The sequence below is a fragment of the Syngnathus acus genome, chromosome 22 (genome assembly GCF_901709675.1).
Source record: "Syngnathus acus chromosome 22, fSynAcu1.2, whole genome shotgun sequence".
Lineage (NCBI taxonomy): Eukaryota > Metazoa > Chordata > Actinopteri > Syngnathiformes > Syngnathidae > Syngnathus > Syngnathus acus.
Genome location: NC_051106.1, coordinates 7968085 through 7987407, shown reverse-complemented (window position 1 = coordinate 7987407; position 19323 = coordinate 7968085). Strand labels below are relative to the sequence as shown.

The following is a 19323-nucleotide window of genomic DNA, read 5'->3' as shown; positions in this document are numbered from 1 at the left end:
CGGGAGACGCCACTTGAAATTAGTGCCCTGATGAAATGGGTGGTACGCTACATAAAAGGCCTTGACGGTCAGAAGAACACAGAATCACTAGAAATGTCTGACATTGGAGACAGCCATACTGTAATAGACACAAAAAGCTTTCCAAAATTCGGAAGCCTTCAAAAAGTCCTCAAAACTAAGTGCAAAATGCCTTAATTGTTTTGAAATGGATGTATTGAACCAAAATCAAATCCAAAATTGGAAGGTGAAAACAATAACCCGCATCCATTTCTTTGCTTGTTTATTTAAAAAAAAAAAAAAAAAAAAAGTGAACACATTTGAACTTGCAAAAGACACAACGCATGTTAAAAAGACACAAAATCAAGCAGACCATTCTTCACACAAAAAATGTGTGTAAGAAAAGAGATGACGTGGTGTCGTACTCAGTGCTAGTTATTATTATTCATATTCAAGCCGTTTGAAAACTTTTGCATCTTTACGTCCGGATGTGTGACGGACGCAGTGCGAACGGGCGTTCTGAGCAAGCCGACATCCAGACGAAAAAAGATTCCGTCTCGATGCCACCCGTCAAGCTTTTCAAGCTCCTAATAAATGGTCGTATTGGATCCGAGAGAAAATGCAGAATTTGTTTTCGCCTTTGATTTTTACATAGAGAAGACATCCGCTAGGCCCCATTCTATGTCGGTTTGAACAATCAAAGAAGCGATTGGACACAGCTAGACGTTTACGTACAGAAATTCCCATGTCGACTTTACCCCCTCGGTGTCGTTACGGCCTCTATGAAGTTGGAATATTCCCGTGGCAAGGTAAAAATACGTGCCAGATAGCGACAAACTTAACACGTTGGGTCTGACATTGCAGAAGACGTGCCGTTTGGGCTCTGATCCTACCCCCGGAGTCTTGTCCATTTCGTTCCCCTCATTGTACAGTGTGATGTGGGAAAGTGTAAAAATGTCTTTTACAGACAGTGTGGAAAAAGTCAAAGTCAAAGTCTGCTTTGAAGATCCCGGCGTCGCTGGCCAGGAGTGAGTAGGAGAGCTTCAGCGATTCCTGGTGTCCCTGAGCAAGGCACCTGCTGCCCCGGCAGTACAGGGAACCGGGAAGGCTCAGTCTCGGCATAAATTAAAAAGGTGGAAAAACATTCTCGCTAAGAGTCAGAGTTTTGCGTTGCTTAGCCTGAGGCAGGAATGGGGGGGGGGGGGTAAAAAAAAAAAAAAAAAAGCAAGGAACGCCCTGCCCTCTCTTCCTCTCAGCTGGAGAAAAGAAAAAAAAAAGTCATCCCGTCCAATCACAGGGACGGAGTGATGGAGTTTTTCCCATCAGGAATAAGGTGTTCCTGCTATATGTAGAATTGGTGCAGCACCAGCTCGTCCATGAAGGGGCGCACCAGGTTGTCGGTGGCAAAGTAGAAGACCAGCCCGAAGAAGATGGAGATGGGCAGTGCCGGGAGCGCCTTTTTGAAGATGGCCAGCAGCAGCAGCGTCAGACACAAGCCCTGCAGGAGGGAGAAACCACAGGCCACACGAGGGAGGATGGGGGTGTGGTGGTGATGGTGGAGGGGTTACGTCAAGCGGGCGGCTTATTTACGACGGCGCCGCCGGGGGTGGAGCGCGGCTTTGCGGCGACTCACAATGAGGATGGCCACGAAGCAGGCCAACGTGGTGTTCCAGTCGCCGCTGGCGGCGGCCGAGGCTTTTCCCACCAGCATGCTGTAGAAGATGAAGTCTCCCAGGCCCAGCTTGACACCCCCTGGGGACACAGCGGGGCGTATGTGACCACCGCACGTGGATCCCTGCCCGCCCCTCCTTCGCACCGCCTGGGCTCATTAGTGCCCCGTGTCCTTCGTGAGCGTCCTCCGTGACTAAGTGCGCCCCTCGTCCCTGTTGCCTCTTGTCTTGAGGATGGCTGAATTGCATTCAAGTCGAGACCGCAATGAAGTAGATTGCAGTTTTCAATTTGCAAGTGCTGCAATTTAGTGAGGACTTTATAGGGACTCAAGATACGGCGCCTACAGCTCAATTTGCATCCGGTGTGAACACGCCAACAGCACCGTGTCGCTTTTGCCGCTTCCTGTTCTCGGGGCCGCATTTTCCAACCGCCCCTTGTGAACACCTTGACATAATGTCCAATGTGTTTATCCAGATCTGATCCAGATTTTGCAGCAGTGTAAATACAATATGGACAATCTCATTTAACATGTTTAGATGCTAATACCTGTGTCACAAGATATCAGAACTATTAAAGTTTTTGTGTGTTTGCATACATCACATTGTTCAATGAGTAAAAAAAGATCAACGTGCATTTTTTGGCGTTAACTAAAACTATTTTGCTTCAATTAAAAGGTCAAACACTCACGCTCCTCGTCGTCATCCTCGACGGGTGGCCGGTCCGAGGGCATCTGCTGGATCTCCCGCCGAGAGTCATCCGTGGACTGCAAGTTTCCCAGCTGGTGCTCCTGGTGGCTCATCCAGGACGTCGTGAAGCCTCCGTTGTCCCCCGTCGGACTGGACGACGACACCGGGGACGCCGCCGCTGCAACGCGGGCGTCAGTTAGCGTGTCAGGCTGAAACGCCGACGCGTGCGATTGGATCGGAGGCATCGCTCACCTTCTTGAGGCTCAGGCTGAGGCGACGTGGCGTCGGCGGGGCTCCTCTTAGGCACCGTGTCTGTGTCGGCCATGTTAACCAGCCACACCATGGTCGCTGCAAGAAGACTAAAAGTTCACATTCTTCTTACTTTTCTATATGTGGTTAGCCATGCTGGCTGCCAGCAAGAATGTCTCTTCTGGGCTCTTGTGTGTTCAATCCTGTGTTAATGTGGCTTCCTCCCACATGCCAAAAGCACGCATGAAATGTACCCGAGGCTGCTACAGAGAAACACATGTCCATATGTGTTTTAGCAACATCCCCAAAAGATCGTTAATGTTTACAAGAACACGTCTGAGGTTCTAAATCAAGCGTGGTGAACTTGCCAAACGCAGCTCACATATAGCCCAGCGAGACCAATTGCATAACATGGGCCAGGAGGCACGTTGCACTTTGGCTTGAAGCGAGATATGCCATTGTCTCTTTTACAACACTGTTAACATATAGTTGTGTTTAGTAATTGTGATTTCAAAATCAATCAAAATAAGAAATGTCCATACATGAGTAGATGAGAGCAGGGAAAATGGGCTCGTTCCTTTCCTGAGCCGTCTCCACCAAGATCCTCAGAGGGCCTTTGGGACACAGCACCGCCAACAGATCTGAAAACACACAGGAATATGAGACAGGGGAGGGAGGAGGGGGTGAAAATGTCACAGCAGGCATCTCACCGTAGACGGATATGACAGCGAGTATGAGCCAGGCGGTCCATTCGGGCAGGTACTTGATGAAGACCAACGCCATCAGAGCACTGATCATGATGAGGTAGGCCTGCTGGAGCCGCAGCGGGCCCTTCCAGTGGATGCACATCATGCCCACCACGCCAAAGTTCCACACGATGACTACCAACGTGATGTAGTCCATGGCCACGTTGTAGGTCTTGAACACCTCCCTGGCAGCGCATGGAGGGATGAGATGGAAGGGGGGAAAAAACGGGGTGGGGGGCGCTTACTTGAGGTAGATGTAGGAGAAGAAGAAAAGCAGGAGCAAGGAGGAGATGAAGAGCCAGCCTTGGATCACCTGAACAAAAAAAAAAAACTATTCTGATGAATCTGTGCGTGAAAGGAAACAACAACAAGCGAGACGGGCGCGGCGGCCGTGACGCACCCGGTAGCAGCGGTACTTGTAGAGCAGCACAAGCACCAGCGTCATGACAATGATGACGGTGATCATGATGGTGGCGTTGAGGATGGAGTTCAGCGCTCGCTCGCCCACCGTGTCCGTATCCTCCGGGAACGGCGTGTAGATCCTGACGGGTACCAAAAAGTCAAACTCGTACAGTCAGCAACATGAGTTGAAGATGTTGGGCTAAACAATTTTTAAAATATATTATTTATAACAATATTGTTGAAGGAATGTTTTTTTATCTTTAAATTCCCTCCACCAGCACTAAAAAGGTAAGAGCTGGAATAGGACTGTAAATGAAACACGACAATGGCGCCGCCTAGTGGCCACATCAGTATTTTGTCCACTCACAGCCTCTGTCCGTCATTCTGCGTGTAGAAGCTGACCGACTTGATGGTGGCCACCACGACGACCATACACAGCGTCACGGGGACGAAGAGCATGATGACGTGCTTGGCGCCGTATTTGAGCGTCAACTCTTCGTCGTCCTCCTCGTCGGCTTCCGCCACGCGAGGGGGCCTGGCGGCGGGGGGAAGGCCGTTCTGCTCCGGACCTCTGGATCCTCCTCCATCTCTGGTGGAGCCGTCTCCTTGGTGCTGCTCAGTGCTACCGTTGGCCTCCTGTTGGTCCTGGAAAAATAAGATTCAAGAGGTGGTACAAGTATCATAACATTTGCTGAAGTACAAGGCAGACATGTCTGAACTTGATACTGCCGACAAATAAACACATCAAGCGAACGTTGCTCTGCGAGTGTTTGTGTTCAAGACAGTTGATTGGATTAGCCCGGAATGGTGGTTGGAAAGTGGACTTTGGCTGTCCATGCCCGGCCAAACGTTTGTGTTACGAGACACGCCTCCACAGTGTCTCGCAAACACAGCCACACAAAGACGCATACACGTTGTGACACACCCTTCAGTCACACGTCGCTAGTTTGTATGAAGCAATTCTTTTTGTACGCAACTCACCACATTGTTTTCTACGTCTTGCGTCTCGTTGGCCATATTGGGGCGTGCCCGCGCTGGTCCTCACATGCACGGCGAATGATGATGAAGTCGGCGTTGCCCTAATGGGAGGAGGATTGTGTCAACGATGATCAGTCATGAGAGTTTCACTAATCATTAACACCGAATATGGACGGACAAGTATGAGGAAGTAACTAGAGGAACTAACTAGAGTAAAAGACCTCAACTTAAGAGAATAATGTCCAAATTTTCTGCAGAAAAGTCAGTTTTATATGGACAACACTGTATAAAAAGAATTGTGAAAATGTCCTAATTCTATGGAAATTAATTACATTGTAATTTACTGCAAAAAAACTCAAATATTAACGATAAACAGGTTCAAAACAATAAACGACTTTTTTTAAGTACATTTTTACGAGGTATAAAAAAAAATCACAATTTTATGTAATGATAATTGTACATTTCGGACAAAATAGGATAATTTTCAGGAGGAACTTTTACACTTTTAACATTTTATTCTGTTATACTGCTGCTACTTGTCTTTTTGAAAGCAAAACGTTAATAATGCAAAAACAATGAGGGGGGAAAAAAACAATATCTATTTGATTTTTTTTTCTGTAAGCAATGAGGGAAAAATCGATTGTATTTAAAGCCCATTTAAAGACAAAGCCATCCCTAATTGTACTTTTATCAGTATGGTACCAATACTAAAGATTCCATAAATGCAGTGTCGCTTCTGAGCTACTCAGCACCATGGGGACGAAATATTTGACACAAACATCTGTTTATGTTATCATTTAGCCGAGGCGCTAATGATAGCTAGTTAGCAACAATGACATAGCGGCACAAGAAACAGCGGTCACACGCTAACATTTACATATACGCCATCTTAGTGACAATGCAGTTGCTCAAGAAAGCTTCAAATAATTCAAATTTACCGTCAACAAACAGCGAAGAACGAATAGGGCGTTGAATACCTACTGGATGTGGGCAGTGAACCGGGGTACTTTCCTTTCTTTGTTCTTCCTGTTCGCTCAGCCAACATCCGGGATGCGCTGTTGAAATCTGCCTCGTTCGCATTTAGCTTCCGTTATTTTGTTCCGTACTGATTTTTAATCCAACAAACCGAACGAGCAAATATCAATCCAAACAATGTAATGTACTTCATAAACCATCTATCTGCAACTAAAAACTAAAATACAGACTCAAGAATGTTTTGCTATTGTATTTGTATGTTGTTTCTTTAGCAGAAACTTATGCTTCCGGTTCAGAGGTCAACACGTTGGCGCCCACTGATGGCATTAGGAAAAACATCCACACAAATGTTTTATTATTCATTCATTACTTAATATATGAAATATGAAGATCATTCACACGGAATTCAATTTAATTCAATATTGACCAAAAATTTGATTTAAATAGTGTCGCCTTTTTTCTACACTGTACTTCCGGTTTAAAGGTCAACTCGTCCAAGCAACAGCGGCTAAAACGCGACACGGCAAAACCGACAGAAGCTTTTTAAAACTCGACCCCAAACCACATTTCAAGCATGGTAGGTGGGATGTTCACGATGAGAGTTTTCATTTCAAGTCGCAACCGCGAACGTGTTACCCGGTGCTTTGTTTTCATTTTGCATTTTGAATGAGTGAAATCGATGCCGCCTGCTAGCTACTGGCTAAAAGTTAGCATAAACATGAGCAAGTGAGGCGGAAACGGTGATGAATTAACAACAAACCACTTTCTGTTTTGGAAAAATAACCAAGTAAAGAAATAATGTTCCTCACAGAAAGTCATCTTACCATTAAAATCGATCATGTTTGCCAAGTTATTTATTTCGTTTTGTACTTCAGATGCCAACTTACTTGGCCATTTCTGAATGTTGTGTACATTTGGCTGCTAAACATATTCTTAAACACTCTTTATAGTCTCACACCATCCTGCTGGTGCAACCAACCAAGCGGCCCGAGGGGAGAACGTACGCCGACTACGAGTCTGTCAACGAGTGCATGGAAGGTAAAGTGACTCTCATGGTTGTAGCGTGTAGAAACGAATCACAACCACTTTTCTGTCAAATCTGTCTTGTACAAAAGGTGTGTGCAAGATGTACGAGGAGCACCTGAAGAGGATGAACCCCAACAGTCCATCCATCACGTACGACATCAGCCAGCTCTTTGACTTCATTGACGATCTGGCGGATCTCAGCTGTTTGGTGTAAGTGCCGCAATCCTTTTTGGCCGTAATTCTAAAAGGAAACACCAAAAGAACACCTTCCCTGCTCTGTTGGCCAGGTACCGCGCTGACACACAGACATACCAGCCCAACAACAAGGACTGGATCAAGGAGAAGATCTACGTGCTACTGCGCCGTCAGGCCCAACAGGCCGCCAACTGACGAGAGCCACGTCGTCCTCTTCTTTACCTATAGCCCAGTGTGCATTGTTTCCCGTTGATGTTTGTTTCCCGCTTGAAGGAAGGCATATTTTGTATTTTAAGGTCTGCGTTACAAATAAAGACTTCATTTACATTATGAAAATAAAAAGTCATACTTTCGCAATGGTTTGTTTTGTAATTGACATTGGGTTGAAGATTGTATGTCATTTGAACCTTGGATTAACCTGGTAATCCATTTCTCATTAGCTTTAACTCATTATGGGTGATTTTTATTGGATTCACATTTTAACGTGCTGGTTAAATCCTCAATTCAATGGGTGCTGTATAAGTATCTCAGCACTGGGTTAACTTTTTATCTAATTTGGGTTACCTTTACGTGATGGGATGTAAGGAGGGGTCTTACTCATGCATTCAGAAGAAATCTGAAAAAAAAAAAAAAAGGTTACAAACAATATATATATTTCATCCATAGTTGTAATTTCTCTTTTAATTTTAGAAAAAGTTGAAAAACTATGAGTAGCTGTAGTTGTCAACAAAAGATTGCATTTTTCAAGAAAAAATATTTCTCACTATTAATTGAAAGTGTAAAAAATGGAAAAGGAGCTCACCGCCAGCGTCATCCGACTAAAGATGCTCAGGAGACGGCCGCTGTTTGCCCTGCCTCCCGCTGATGTTCACGGAGGCTACGTGTACCCCCCCCCCCCCCACACACACACTCCCCCTTTCTCTCTCCCTGCACCTTTGTGTCGTGCGATCGACTCTTGCCGTCTGTTTCTCACACCCACCCATCCCTCACACACACACGCGCACACACACACTCACCCTCCACGCCCCCCTCCTCCTGCGTTTAGCATCTGAAAGGAGCCCTGAGTGAGAATCGATGGCGCAGAGACCCGCTTGACAGGACAATAAAGCACAAAGAAGGGGTGAGTCTTCTCCTTTTTGCCCCTTTTTTCCCTCCCCATCTTCACTCGCTTCTTTACCAGAAGACGACGAGCGAGCGTGCGCGCGTGTCTCGCTGCTCCGTGGGGGCCGCGACGCTTCCACGCGCCGCATCTTTTGTCAGCATCACTCCCTTTTCTCATATCACAACATCCCCATCAACCGCCCCCCCCTCCCCAAAGTGGAAGAAAAAAAAAAATTTGATCAAATTTATCCTCAAACCCATCCTCATTATTATTTTAAGATGAGGGGTCGTTTGGAAAGGTGGGGGCGTGATGTCCTAATGCGGTTGTCGGTGAGGTAAACAACCCCCAGCGCCGCCCCCCCCCCCCTCCATTTTTTAAATTCAGGGGTACACTGAACTATGTTCTATTTCCAGAGCCTCCGCAGCAGCCATGCTTCAGCAGGCGCCGTCTCCCCGCAGCCGTCACATCCTCGTCGGCCCCCCTTTCCTCCCCCTCTCCTCCCCCTCTCCATCGTCGTCCAGCAGCCACCGATTCCTTCAGACGACCAAGCCCGGCCGGCGCTCCCCATGAGGCGGCCAATAGCACTCACACCGATCGCTCTGTATGGAGCCTCTTGCCAGTGAAGTAGGTGCAGTCGTCATATAAAATATATTTGAAGTTCAATACATTAAAAAGTGTAAAAAAATAAATATATATAAATGGCCAATCTGATAATAAAACACATAATGAAATTAAAAAAAACACATTTTTACAGACCTGTTTGTTTTTTCCAATATGCGACATCTCCCTCTTGCAGTGGACATGGAGGATGAAGACGGGACTTGTCTTCTTGATGTTTTGTGGTGAGTTTGTGTCCTAAACTAGGTCAGAAAAAAGCAAAGGGAATATTTGGTAAAGAATGTAATTTTATGTGAGAAGAAAGATACAGTAGTTGAAAAAGTGCTCATCTTACAGTTTAACAAAAAAATGCCAGAATCAAGTTTTTAAAAATTGTGAAATTGTCATTTTTACTTGAAATGCTGCAATTGTCCATGTAGACATTAATTCCTCCAAAAATATGACACTGCCAATGAAAAGTGAGCATTCTCATTATGAAATTGGGACTCTTTTGCATTTCAGTGACCCCCAAGCCTTGAACGACTTCCTTCATGGGACGGCTGAGGTGACTAAAAATCTCACCTCCTGCTCCTTGATTGCTTCTATTTATGCTCTAAAATATTTCCTCTTGTCCCACGGCCAGCTGCACAGCGGAGACCTGCTCATTAGCGCCTCCTCTGGGGAGACGTCTCTTTTCGCAGATGCCCCGGTGAGTGCCGATTGGCAGGAATCACAATTTTGGCTTCTCACTTGCCAGTTGTGGGAAGTGAATACAATGTTTTTTTCGGTATCTGCAGTTACTTGAAACTAGTATTTATTGTGAGTACTTGTCCGTGTGGCCTCTAGAGTCCCGTCTCGTTGCTGGGGGATGACGGAGGCTCCCCGAGTACGCCGCCGTCCGGCTGCGTGGATCTCTCATTCCTGGAGGAGGCCCTCCTCTCGTCACCCGAGGGCGCAGATGACCTCGGGCAGGTGGAGGAGCCGCAGGGCGAGCCCCCGGTCGAGCCACAGGGCGAGCCCCCGGTCGAGCCCCTGGTTGAGGCACCAGTTGAGCCTGGATGCCAGTCGAAAGAGGAGGTGAGGAATCACAACCTTTATCATTCTGCAAGGTACAAGCAAATGGAGTATGACATATCAAAGTGAACAAGCTGAAAGGGTCAAAGGATGATTGTTAATCAGGTTTCGTTTTGCAGGTGGCAGCGAAAGAAGAAGAGGAAGTGGCCTGCTGCGACATCCTGCAGCAGAGTCTGAAGGAGGCCGATATCACGGAACAGACCGTCGCCCAAACGGGGGACTTGCTTTACCCGCCCGTGCTAACTCCCCCCGCGGTGCCGTTTGTAGCAAAGCCCGGCATCACGGCCTTGCCCAGAGACACTCAGGCGGCCGTGGAGCCGCCGCAACCCTCCCTGCTCGCCGTGGGGCCGGGGTGCCCCTCTCTAAAACCCGGCCCACCTCCTCAGCTGATGGGGCTACTACCTGGGAACGTTTTCCCCGCCCCCTCACCGGAGACTTCCTTGGTTCAGGGTTCCGGTATGATCCTCCATAAAGCCGTGAGCTCCCGGCCTCTTGTCGCCCCGGCCCCGGGGATCGTCCTGCAGCGAGCACGCCATCCCATCCAACCCAAGCTGCCCATCAGCATCCAACCAAGACTGGTCCAGATCAGCCCGAAGCCGCTAGGGCAAACACCCGCGCCGGGTCTTACGCTCGTTTCCGGGACGGCCTCGCCAAATATTCTCCTTTCCCAGAAGCCTTCCACACCAGCCCCCGAGCCGCTCCCCAAACCTGTCAGCCTGCAGCTGCTCAACCAAGGCGGATCCTTCATGCTCCAGCCTCAGGGACTCTTTCAAGGCAAAAACCAGTTCCTTCTCCCGGGTCAGCCCCAGGTTACCATCACCCAGCCCGCTGCAGGACCTCTTCTGACCGCCGCCCCACCAGGCCCGCAAGTGTCTCCCTTCAACGGGCAGCTCGTCGATGGCTCGCAGATCCTAACCATGCCCCAAAGACAGCTCAACTTCAGCCCCGTGTTCACCACCACGGGGCAGATCGCCCTCGGCCAGGCCGCCATATTCTCCCCTACTGTCTTCCAAATGCCGGCGCAGCTCGCCGGGAGCTACGTGAACGGCGGGCAGGGGCAGAGGGCCGCCCTGGTGCACGGACCGGGCCTGGGAAACCACATCACCTTGATCAACGGCTCCGGGATGCTCCCCTCGGACCTGGCTGCCATCTCCATTGTCAATACGCCCTCGGTGGTGCAGGGCCTGCCTTTCGCGGCTCAGCCCGCACAGGCGGCCGTGACAGACGCCCATCTGGGCCTCCAGACGGCTTCGGTGGTGCTTTTACCCGAGAGAAGTATCCCAGAGGAGAGGAATGGCTCGGAGGAAAGTTTTCATCAACAGGTGACTTACACAATCATGCTACAGTAGCACTTGGAATCTTTTAAAATGACCTAAAGACTGAAATTTACATTTTGGAATATTGGTGGAATAGAGTAAGTAGGAAGTTTACGTAGTATTTTAAGAAAAAAACATTTAAAAAAAACTGTAGAATGGAATCACAATTTGGCAAAATTAATATATTTGTAATTTTACAGGGAAAACCTCAGTCATGATATTACATTTTAATTGTCCACCCATGCAGCGCTTAGGTCAGGTGATCCAGCAGCAAGTGTCGGTGCAGCCCGTTGCCCCCTCGCCACCCGTGGCGACCGTCGTGCCGCCCCCACCGAAATCGCCTACGACTCCCGACGTAGCCCAAGTGGTGGAGGATGTGGCCCAGTCCCTGAGTCGGAACCAAGTCTTAATGCAACAACTAAAACAGGTCAGAACTTGAGACACACTTTCGATAAGTCAGAACAGAACAATCAGTCATCTGTTTGTTTGTACCCCAGCAAGCGCTCGACTCTCCTGTCACCTCTGACCTGTTGGTCGGAGCGGTGCCGGCGGTCCCGATGGACTCTCTGACCCCACCGGTGGACAATGAGCAACAGAGCCAGCCAGAGACCACCATGTCGGACCCGTGTGCAGATGTCTCGCCGCTTCCCTCCGACTCAGAGGGCACGCTGGGCTCGTCCCCTTCGCTCCAGGACTCGGCCACATTTCCTGATCCGACCCCCCTCCCTGGACTAGAGGGCTCGGAGGCTTTGTTCATCCACGATGGAGGTCCGCTTTCCTCGCCATGCCAGGTCCTGCCCTCTGAGCCTTCTTTGGCCCCCGGCCTCCCAGTGCCTCAACAGCAGCCGGAGCCCTCAGCTGGAGAGAGGGTGGACACTCCAGTCCAACAGCACACACAAAACAGTGAGTTTCTCCACCCTGCTACTCGGAAGGAATTGTTGACAGACAGCCATTTTGTACACAAATGAAAAAAATCTCTCACGCCAGCACCGACAGCTGCCTTGGTCGTCGAGAGCGATGTACCGACTCCCGATATCCGGTCACCATCTCCCAGCACCCGGGAGCATCACCTTCTTCCGGAGGGTGGTCAGCAGGTGGGAAAATAAAAACTAGTGACATTTTAAAACTACTGCCGTAATCATGATTTTTTTTTGCCATTGGCGCGACACAGCTGGCAGGCGTCGAGCTGCAGCCGGAGGAAAGTTTAACACCAGCAACCCGACAACACAGGTGGGATAGTTTCGTCAGACCACCGACAAGACCTACCTGTGGTATTGTGTTCACGACAAAACCGCCTCGACTCTTCCTCAGGTTCCAGCAACTGCTTTGCTCGGACCACCTGGCGGTCCAGCTCCCGTGTACCGGCCCTGCCTTCTGCTCCCTGACGGATGCTGCCCGCCGCCTGTTGCCGTACCACGTCTGCGCCGGACACCCGCCCTCTCAGGAGGATTTAGCTTTAGGTCGGCCGATAACTCAATGTTGTAGTAATCCCATGCCGGGCTCTGAACATCACTGTGATGTGGTTCCTCCTGCAGTGGACCAGGAGTTCGACACGGTGTCGGGGTTCCTGCTGAAGCGCACTAAAGACATGGTGAACAAATACAGGCAGCTGCTGGTTAAGGAAACATGGGTAAACAAAAAATGATTCTTTTTGAGTGTGTGCCCTGACAAAAAAATGAATGTGTGAACCGTTTCCTGCAGCAGGAGAGTCCGTCTGCTGAGATGGTCATGCTGGAGCGTCTCTTCCTGCAGGCAGAACGCTTTTCCCTGGGGGAGGACAGGCGGCGGGCACACAGAGACCCGGGTTAGCCATCAAACATCCAAAAATATTATTGAAGTGTGGAGTCGCATAAGAAAAAATTCAAAATGTTGTTTCAGAGGCTTTCCTGATGTCCTTGACGTCTTCAGCATCTTCCTCGCACTCCCCGGGGACCTCGCAGCCTCCACCGCCTTCCCAGGCCCCAACCTGGACCAGATTGTCAGAACGCCCGCCTGGCCTGAAGACGTACCGCTCCAGCTCACGTGGGGCTCTCAGGCTCACCATCAAGCAGGAGTGCGGCTCTCGCAAGGTGGTGCACAGTTCCATTGGCGAGTCTGGGCTCAAGCGGGATCACGCGGGGCGCCTGTCCAACGGCGGAGCGGCACAGCATTCTCGCCGCGATGACAGGATCCCCAACGGAGCAGAATCCAAAAAGAAAAAGCTTCTTTCAGCGCCAACCCCGCGGGTGAAATGCCTCAGGCTGGACGCCCCGCCGCCCCCCCTTAGCCCGCCTCTACGGGAAGACAGCGTGCTCAGCGAACATCTGCAGAGCGCCATCGACAGCATTCTGGAGCTACAGCGCCTGCAGGGACCGCCGGCGGGCCCCCTCAACATGGCCCCTGACCAGCCTGTCACCAGCGCCTCAACTTGTGAGGCTCCACGAGGACATTGGAACTCCCAGCTGAGCCAACCAAAGGCTTGACTTTTGTCTGTTGCTAGGAACAGTTTAATCCGTGTAACATTCATTTTTCATTTTAAATTGGCAATTGTAAAATCGACTAAATTTATTTCATTTTAAATCACAAAAATGAAGAATTTTTTAAAAAAAGATTCTAGTTCAATTTGGGCTCAAATTAAATATTGGTGAAAATTTTAGCTCGATTTTTGATATTTAAATTGATATTGTTTGTGAGCCAGAAGTCTGGAAAAGAGCATTTAGTAATGATCTCGTTCACAATATTTTTTTAATTGCCAATTGAAAATGAAGGTATGATACACGGATTGATTCAATTGCTTGTTTGGAAATGAGGAAATATGACAAAGAAAAAGCACTATGAATAGTTAGCTTAGGCGTTAGCTACATTTTAGTGTACCTTTGTGGTGATGAAGAAAAAAAAAAAAAAGTCTATTTGGATAGGGGCTCTATGCTTTCCGTAGTAGTTTAGTTTATTTATTTTTAAAGAATTCTTTCCCAGCAGTGCCAAGCTTCCAGGGTATTTATTTTGATAACACGTACCAATGTTTCAAGTCAAAGTAACTCCAAAGAACTCGTTACACCCCCAAACACACCAGCAACCTTCGGGTCCTTTCGGGAAACCCGGACCACTACAAGACTCGCCGTAGCTCAAACTGTGAAAAGTTCCCGCTCTTCTGTCCCAGCGAGAGAGACGAGAACAATGTTGGATGTTTTTGTAAAGCAATAATGAAGGACGGAGAAGGCAGAGGAACAGGAGGATCTCGCTTGTTGGTCTTCAGTTTTGTAGAGATGTGGACTTGGACTTGCATGAAACAAGTAAACTGGGAATTATTATAGACTTGGACCAAACTTCGCATTTGAGCCGTTTAACTCCTGAGTTTCCAGAGCCTTGTCTCTGGATGAAACCATTCAGGACACTGAACCAAATCACTCCATGCTTCTGTTGACCACTTGGGAGCTTTTGTTGACGTGACAATCTTTTTTCATTCATCCATAAAATTTCTCCCCTAAATCAGCGATTGACTGGCAAATACATGACAGTGACTGAACAAGTTTTTCACAACCACATGAGACTTGGACTCAACCCCTTGAGGACTCCCCGTGACTTCTAACATGTTCGCTCCTTGAATGGTCGCAGTAAAAATATGCAGTACTTTATTTTAGCACGCAAAACCTTGGGCGGAAATGTCATCCAAGGTTTTAACTGGAGGTTTTCATAGGAATGCAGTTTAAAAAAAAAAAAAAAAAAAAAGATGTCAGAGTGACTTTTCACTCCTTGCTACTGCCACTTTTCTAAAAACAAAAATGGCGTCAGATAAACGGAAGCCCTTTCGGAAGGAGCCGCCTCGTGTGCCATTGTTGCAGTCGCCCGTTTCCAAACGATCCGCCCAGTCCTCTTTGGGTACGAGTTCCAGGGACTGATCGTTCTCATGCCAAAATCGAGAGGCCTTAACCCAGCATAGCTTGGATTGTAAACAACGATACGTGTGATCGTCTCAAAACGATTGATACCATTTTTTTCTTATTTTTACTGCTTTTACAGACTATTTATGAAAACTGTGATTTTGTACAAAAGAATTAAAACAAAGTGAATGTGGATTGATGTTTTTGAATTTCATTACAAACTTTATTAACATCATTGACATTTACAAAGACAACCACTTTCTGTTCACTTCCGAGAGTCGTCATCATCGCGCTAATCGAGCTAGCGGCGCATTTGGTGAATATCGAGACTAGGAGGTCCACTAAAACATGGTCCTCGGAAGGCGTCCCGCACCGGGGAAGGGAGGCATTTTACGCGCCAAGTAGCTGTTAGCGTTGCTCTTCCCACCGCTGTGTAAACTGCTCAATATCTCATCTTCAAATAAATTAAATGGAACCCCAAAAGAGCAGATGATATTTCTAAAGAGCGCAACTATTGATTGAAACGAACAATAGTCAAGCAAATAAGTGGGTGGGAGCGACAATAAATATTAAGCACTTCGCATTAGTGTCGTCAACTCTCGCCTAGCCCGTCCCGCAAAAAATTCATCTTGGAAAAAAGTTAAAAAGGATCGGAAAAGCTGAAATTTTTAAAGTGATCTATTGACTGAAAGGACAATAGTCAAGGGACGTGGGCAGGCAGCACAAAATCCGTATGTTGCTCCATTCGTTGCGAGAGCTGGTCAAAATCTCATCTTTCAATAAATTAAAGGGGATCCAAAAAGACAAAATGTTCAAAGAGCACAACTTGGTCGACTGAGCCAGACAGACAATAGAAACAAAGTGGGAGAGAGCAACAGGAAAACATTAAGGATGACCCTCGTTAGCATTAACCGCTAACCTGCAATGTGTTAAGATTAAAAGGCAGGCTGCTGCGTGTCTATTTTAAAATGTTGATTTCCCAAAAAAATGCTTTCTTTCTCTCTCTCTTTTTTAAAAAAAGAAGAAGAAGAAAAAAAAAAGCCAAGTCCTACCACGGCATGGTGATTGCCAAGCAGCGGTCGCCGCCATTCAGTCGACTTTGACGGGCAGGTCATCGCCGTACTTGCGGAGCAGCTTTTGGTGGTTGTGCTGCACGCACCAGAGCTTCGGAAGGTGTTCGGGGCGCATGGACGACAGGAAGTGCTGCCTCCAGCGCCGCTCCAGTTCCATCAGGCCGCGCGGGCCTCGCTCAGTGTAGGCGCGCACCACCTTCAGGCCGTGAGGCACGTGCGTCTCGTTTGAAATCCTGGGGAGGGAGAGGAACACCTTTGAGTGCTTGAGATCACAACCATAAATTCCCAACTCACCTAGTCTCCAAGGAGGCAGCCTGCCGAAGCTCGTCCTCCGTCAGCTCTCGCTCGTCGCTCACGTGCAGGAAGTTCTGGACGAGCGTCTGCAGCTCGTCCTGGCGCCACTTGGGCAGCCCGCCGCCGGCGATGAGGAGGGCGCGGGCTGCCGAGCGCACGCGCCGCCGGTCCGGGTCTTCTAATTGCCGCACGCCCTCCTCGCATCCCTGCGGGGCGGCAAATTGGTCGGCCAGCTGCTGCTTGAGCGAGGCGTCGTGCACGTTGGAGGCGGCGTGGCAACTGGTGCACAGCAGCAGGATGTCGTGAGAGTTGTGATCCTTCATCTCGTTTGGGAAGTGCCGCCGGTACTCGTGAGGGACGATGTTCTTCCTGGAAGCAGGGGGGGACTAACCTTAAAAACCTTGTTCGAGCTCATTTTGGTAGAAATCTAACCTGATGTAAGAGTCTGCTCTCCCGCAGACTACGCAGAGGTTCTCCTTGGCCGTGAGGTAGTAGTCCTGATGGGAGTCAGGACGTCCTGATGGCTCAAACAGAAGCCTCACCACAAACGGGTCCTCACTCTGGAGCTCTGCAACGCAAGTTCCGCATTTGCAGTGTGACACGAAGGTGAAAAATAACTGGGTCACTGTTCCCTGTGCGGCAAAAGAGACAAATGCTACCTCCTATTCCTTTGTCCAGGTACCATTTGGCTTTCTTCTTGTCACACGTGCAAAGCGGCTGACCGTCGGGGGCGTGCAGGTAGCAGTTGTCGTACAGCGGGGACTTCCTGTGACACAACAGGATGTGTTTAAGTTCACTTCAATGGACCGCTTTGTAATGCCAGAATAGTGATGGCAGCAAAGATAGATTGTGACACCAAAAATGGCGGCTGGGACTCCAGCTCACCTTGCAGAGTAGCCCACGCCCAGTGGCTTCCTTTTGTTGTTCTTTCTGGGGTCTGGGACTCGCTGATCTCCAGACAATGAGCGGTCGGGGCTTGAGGATGTTCCCATCAGAGGCCTGCGCGTACGCCGTGTTTTCTCTGGGCTGCCATCATCGCTATGCTCGTCCACCCCGCCGGCCCCCCGGCCCCTGAAGGGCACGTCCACCAACCCCTGACAGTAAGCAGCCAACGCGGCGTAGGAAAGCCGGTCGGCGCAAGTGGGGTGAGCTTTGAGGTGGGGGCCGAGCAGGTGGAAGAAGAGGGCGACGGACACTTGAGCATCCCTGGCCGCGTATGTTATCTAAAAAAATATATATATATATATATATATATATATATATATATATATATATATATTTATTATCATAAATCAATTGGTGGAGGTAGAAATGGAGAACCTGCTCCGGCGTCAGCTTATTTGCCTCCCAGTCGCTACAGCGCAGTTCTGGCGACTTGTCCAGCGAAACGTTCAACACGTCGGCTGCCAGCGACTTCAGGCCAAGTCTGGTACTCAGTGCAACTTGTCTAGAATTAAAAAAAAAAAAAAAAGTAATTACCGTATGAGTGGGGGGGGGGGGGGGGGGGGAACAAAATAAACTACAACGGCAGGGAACTCACTTTTGTCGGAGGGCGAGGTGGCGCAGGTCCACCGCGCAGGTCAGCGAAAGCCCGTAGTCATGCGTCAGCCGCTTGCCGTCGTCGTGACAACCGACGCCCGCCTTCAGGACGTGCGGGTCGCGCAGGACCTCCACCAGGTCTGGTGGGAGCTGCGCGTCGCTGAACGCCTGAAGCCGTACCAGCACGCACCGCCCCGAATACGACGCCAGCTGGAGCAGGGAGACCACCTGGGCATGGCCATTGGCTGACACCTGTGCAAAAAAAAAAAGCAAAAAGTATGTGATGTACAGATTGTTTGCCATAGTCTCATTTAATCCTTCTTAAAATTCGTTTACCCATTCACAGTCGAGTCCCAGTATGGGGACCGCCGCCAGGTCTTCCCGCATTGATGGCCAAAGATGGCACCATTCCTCCTCGGAGCTCACAGTCGCCGGCCTCACCGCCAGCAGCTGGTCGGAAGTCGGGATGGACACAGGAGGTGCTGCACAGGTCTTCTCGCACTCCACCGCCTCAATCTCCTCATGTGGGGGCCGCCGGTCGGCTTCTGCGGCGACAGGAAGCGGCGTTTCCCTCTGAACGGAAGGCGGCCGCTTCTTTTTGATGCTAAATGCTCGCCACACGAGAAGACCGCCAAAGGTGGCGCCGAGGAGTGTGACGATGGCGACGAGTGGCCTTTGGTGAGCCATCACCAGGTGAGTAAGAACTTGAAAACACAGAATTACTTCCTTGAGTCATTTGTATTGGCTGTTAAAAAAATAATCTGTTTGTTTTTGACAATGATCCAGAGTATATATGAATAAATACTTCTAAATGGAATGAATATACATCCACACGGCACCTGTCCTTTGTCAGTGGACTTTCAGCTGAATGCACTTTGGGAACGTGAATCCACACTGCATTTCTCTGCAAACAGAATACATCATTAAAAAAAATAAAAATAAAATCTACCTCAGATTGGTAAAAAATAAAATAGTTTTGATTGACTAACAAACAACAACAATGTGGTTGATGGTTGTGGGTAATGTCAAATGTTCACCATTAAAATAAGGTTATTTAATACACAAACTTCTAAAACGGGAGCACAATTTAGTCACATTTTCCACAAGACAAACGCAACTTTATTCACATTTATTTAGCGTGGAATAGAATCTTTCTGTTTTCGTTTGGCGACCAATGTTAGTCACGAGCTAACCAGCACGCTCGCACCAAGGCGTTTTCCAACGCAGCGATTTAGTGTCACAACAAATTAACACCAAGCGTCGCTTTAAAATAAAACTTTCTTACCTCGTTGTGTTTCGTTGAAGACTCCACCTGCTCCGGACACGCGTACATTTACCTTTTTATTTTTTTTTGTGAACGAGTCAGTTAGCTTCCAGGTGCCATTTATATCGGCGACGGAGGTGCTGCACCGCTGCGCCAGGGTCTGATTAGCGCCACCAACAGGACAGGAGGACTAAACAACAACAACAACAACAGATGGAAGACAAGTACCAGTACTTTTTCATGAGAAACTTTTGTCCATATCCATCCATATTCTACGTG

General features: G+C 48.7%; 4 protein-coding genes across 8 annotated transcripts; 2 read left to right on the top strand and 2 right to left on the bottom strand.

Moving 5' to 3' along the window:
* Positions 1-265: 265 nt before the first annotated feature.
* Positions 266-5812, bottom strand: psen1 (presenilin 1). Of its 3 annotated transcripts, none has more exons than XM_037241302.1 (11): positions 5711-5812; positions 4733-4830; positions 4119-4396; positions 3750-3891; positions 3595-3662; positions 3314-3534; positions 3146-3244; positions 2607-2702; positions 2356-2532; positions 1631-1749; positions 266-1495 (listed from the first exon to the last, which is right to left on the bottom strand). In XM_037241302.1, exons 2-11 carry the CDS (start codon positions 4766-4768, stop codon positions 1340-1342), a joined length of 1392 nt encoding a protein of 463 aa, XP_037097197.1. In that variant the 5' UTR covers positions 4769-4830; positions 5711-5812; the 3' UTR covers positions 266-1339. The 3 variants fall into 3 exon arrangements, with proteins under 3 accessions (XP_037097197.1, XP_037097196.1, XP_037097198.1); XM_037241301.1 differs by having other exon boundaries at positions 5668-5791; XM_037241303.1 differs by having other exon boundaries at positions 5707-5790.
* A 338-nt stretch (positions 5813-6150) lies between these two features.
* LOC119116208 (enhancer of rudimentary homolog) lies at positions 6151-7282 on the top strand. The gene is made up of 4 exons (XM_037241442.1): positions 6151-6281; positions 6655-6742; positions 6820-6940; positions 7018-7282. The coding sequence occupies exons 1-4, from the start codon at positions 6279-6281 to the stop codon at positions 7118-7120; spliced, it is 315 nt and encodes a 104-aa protein (XP_037097337.1). The 5' UTR covers positions 6151-6278; the 3' UTR covers positions 7121-7282.
* Positions 7283-7821: 539 nt separating this feature from the next.
* Positions 7822-15069, top strand: si:ch211-168d23.3 (BRD4-interacting chromatin-remodeling complex-associated protein). 2 transcript variants are annotated; one of them, XM_037241157.1, is made up of 15 exons: positions 7822-8045; positions 8441-8651; positions 8824-8869; positions 9147-9189; positions 9268-9333; positions 9471-9701; positions 9818-11020; positions 11262-11441; positions 11512-11917; positions 12002-12108; positions 12186-12244; positions 12326-12474; positions 12550-12644; positions 12716-12818; positions 12893-15069. In XM_037241157.1, coding segments are annotated over exons 2-15 (3273 nt in total). In that variant the 5' UTR covers positions 7822-8045; positions 8441-8650; the 3' UTR covers positions 13477-15069. The 2 variants fall into 2 exon arrangements, with proteins under 2 accessions (XP_037097052.1, XP_037097051.1); XM_037241156.1 differs by lacking the exons at positions 7822-8045; positions 8441-8651 and having other exon boundaries at positions 8768-8869.
* Positions 15066-19203, bottom strand: exd2 (exonuclease 3'-5' domain containing 2). Of its 2 annotated transcripts, none has more exons than XM_037241243.1 (10): positions 19066-19203; positions 18620-18684; positions 18117-18484; positions 17782-18032; positions 17562-17688; positions 17127-17464; positions 16901-17007; positions 16674-16809; positions 16242-16610; positions 15066-16180 (listed from the first exon to the last, which is right to left on the bottom strand). In XM_037241243.1, exons 3-10 carry the CDS (start codon positions 18465-18467, stop codon positions 15964-15966), a joined length of 1896 nt encoding a protein of 631 aa, XP_037097138.1. In that variant the 5' UTR covers positions 18468-18484; positions 18620-18684; positions 19066-19203; the 3' UTR covers positions 15066-15963. The 2 variants fall into 2 exon arrangements, with proteins under 2 accessions (XP_037097138.1, XP_037097139.1); XM_037241244.1 differs by having other exon boundaries at positions 17586-17688.
* Positions 19204-19323: the final 120 nt, after the last annotated feature.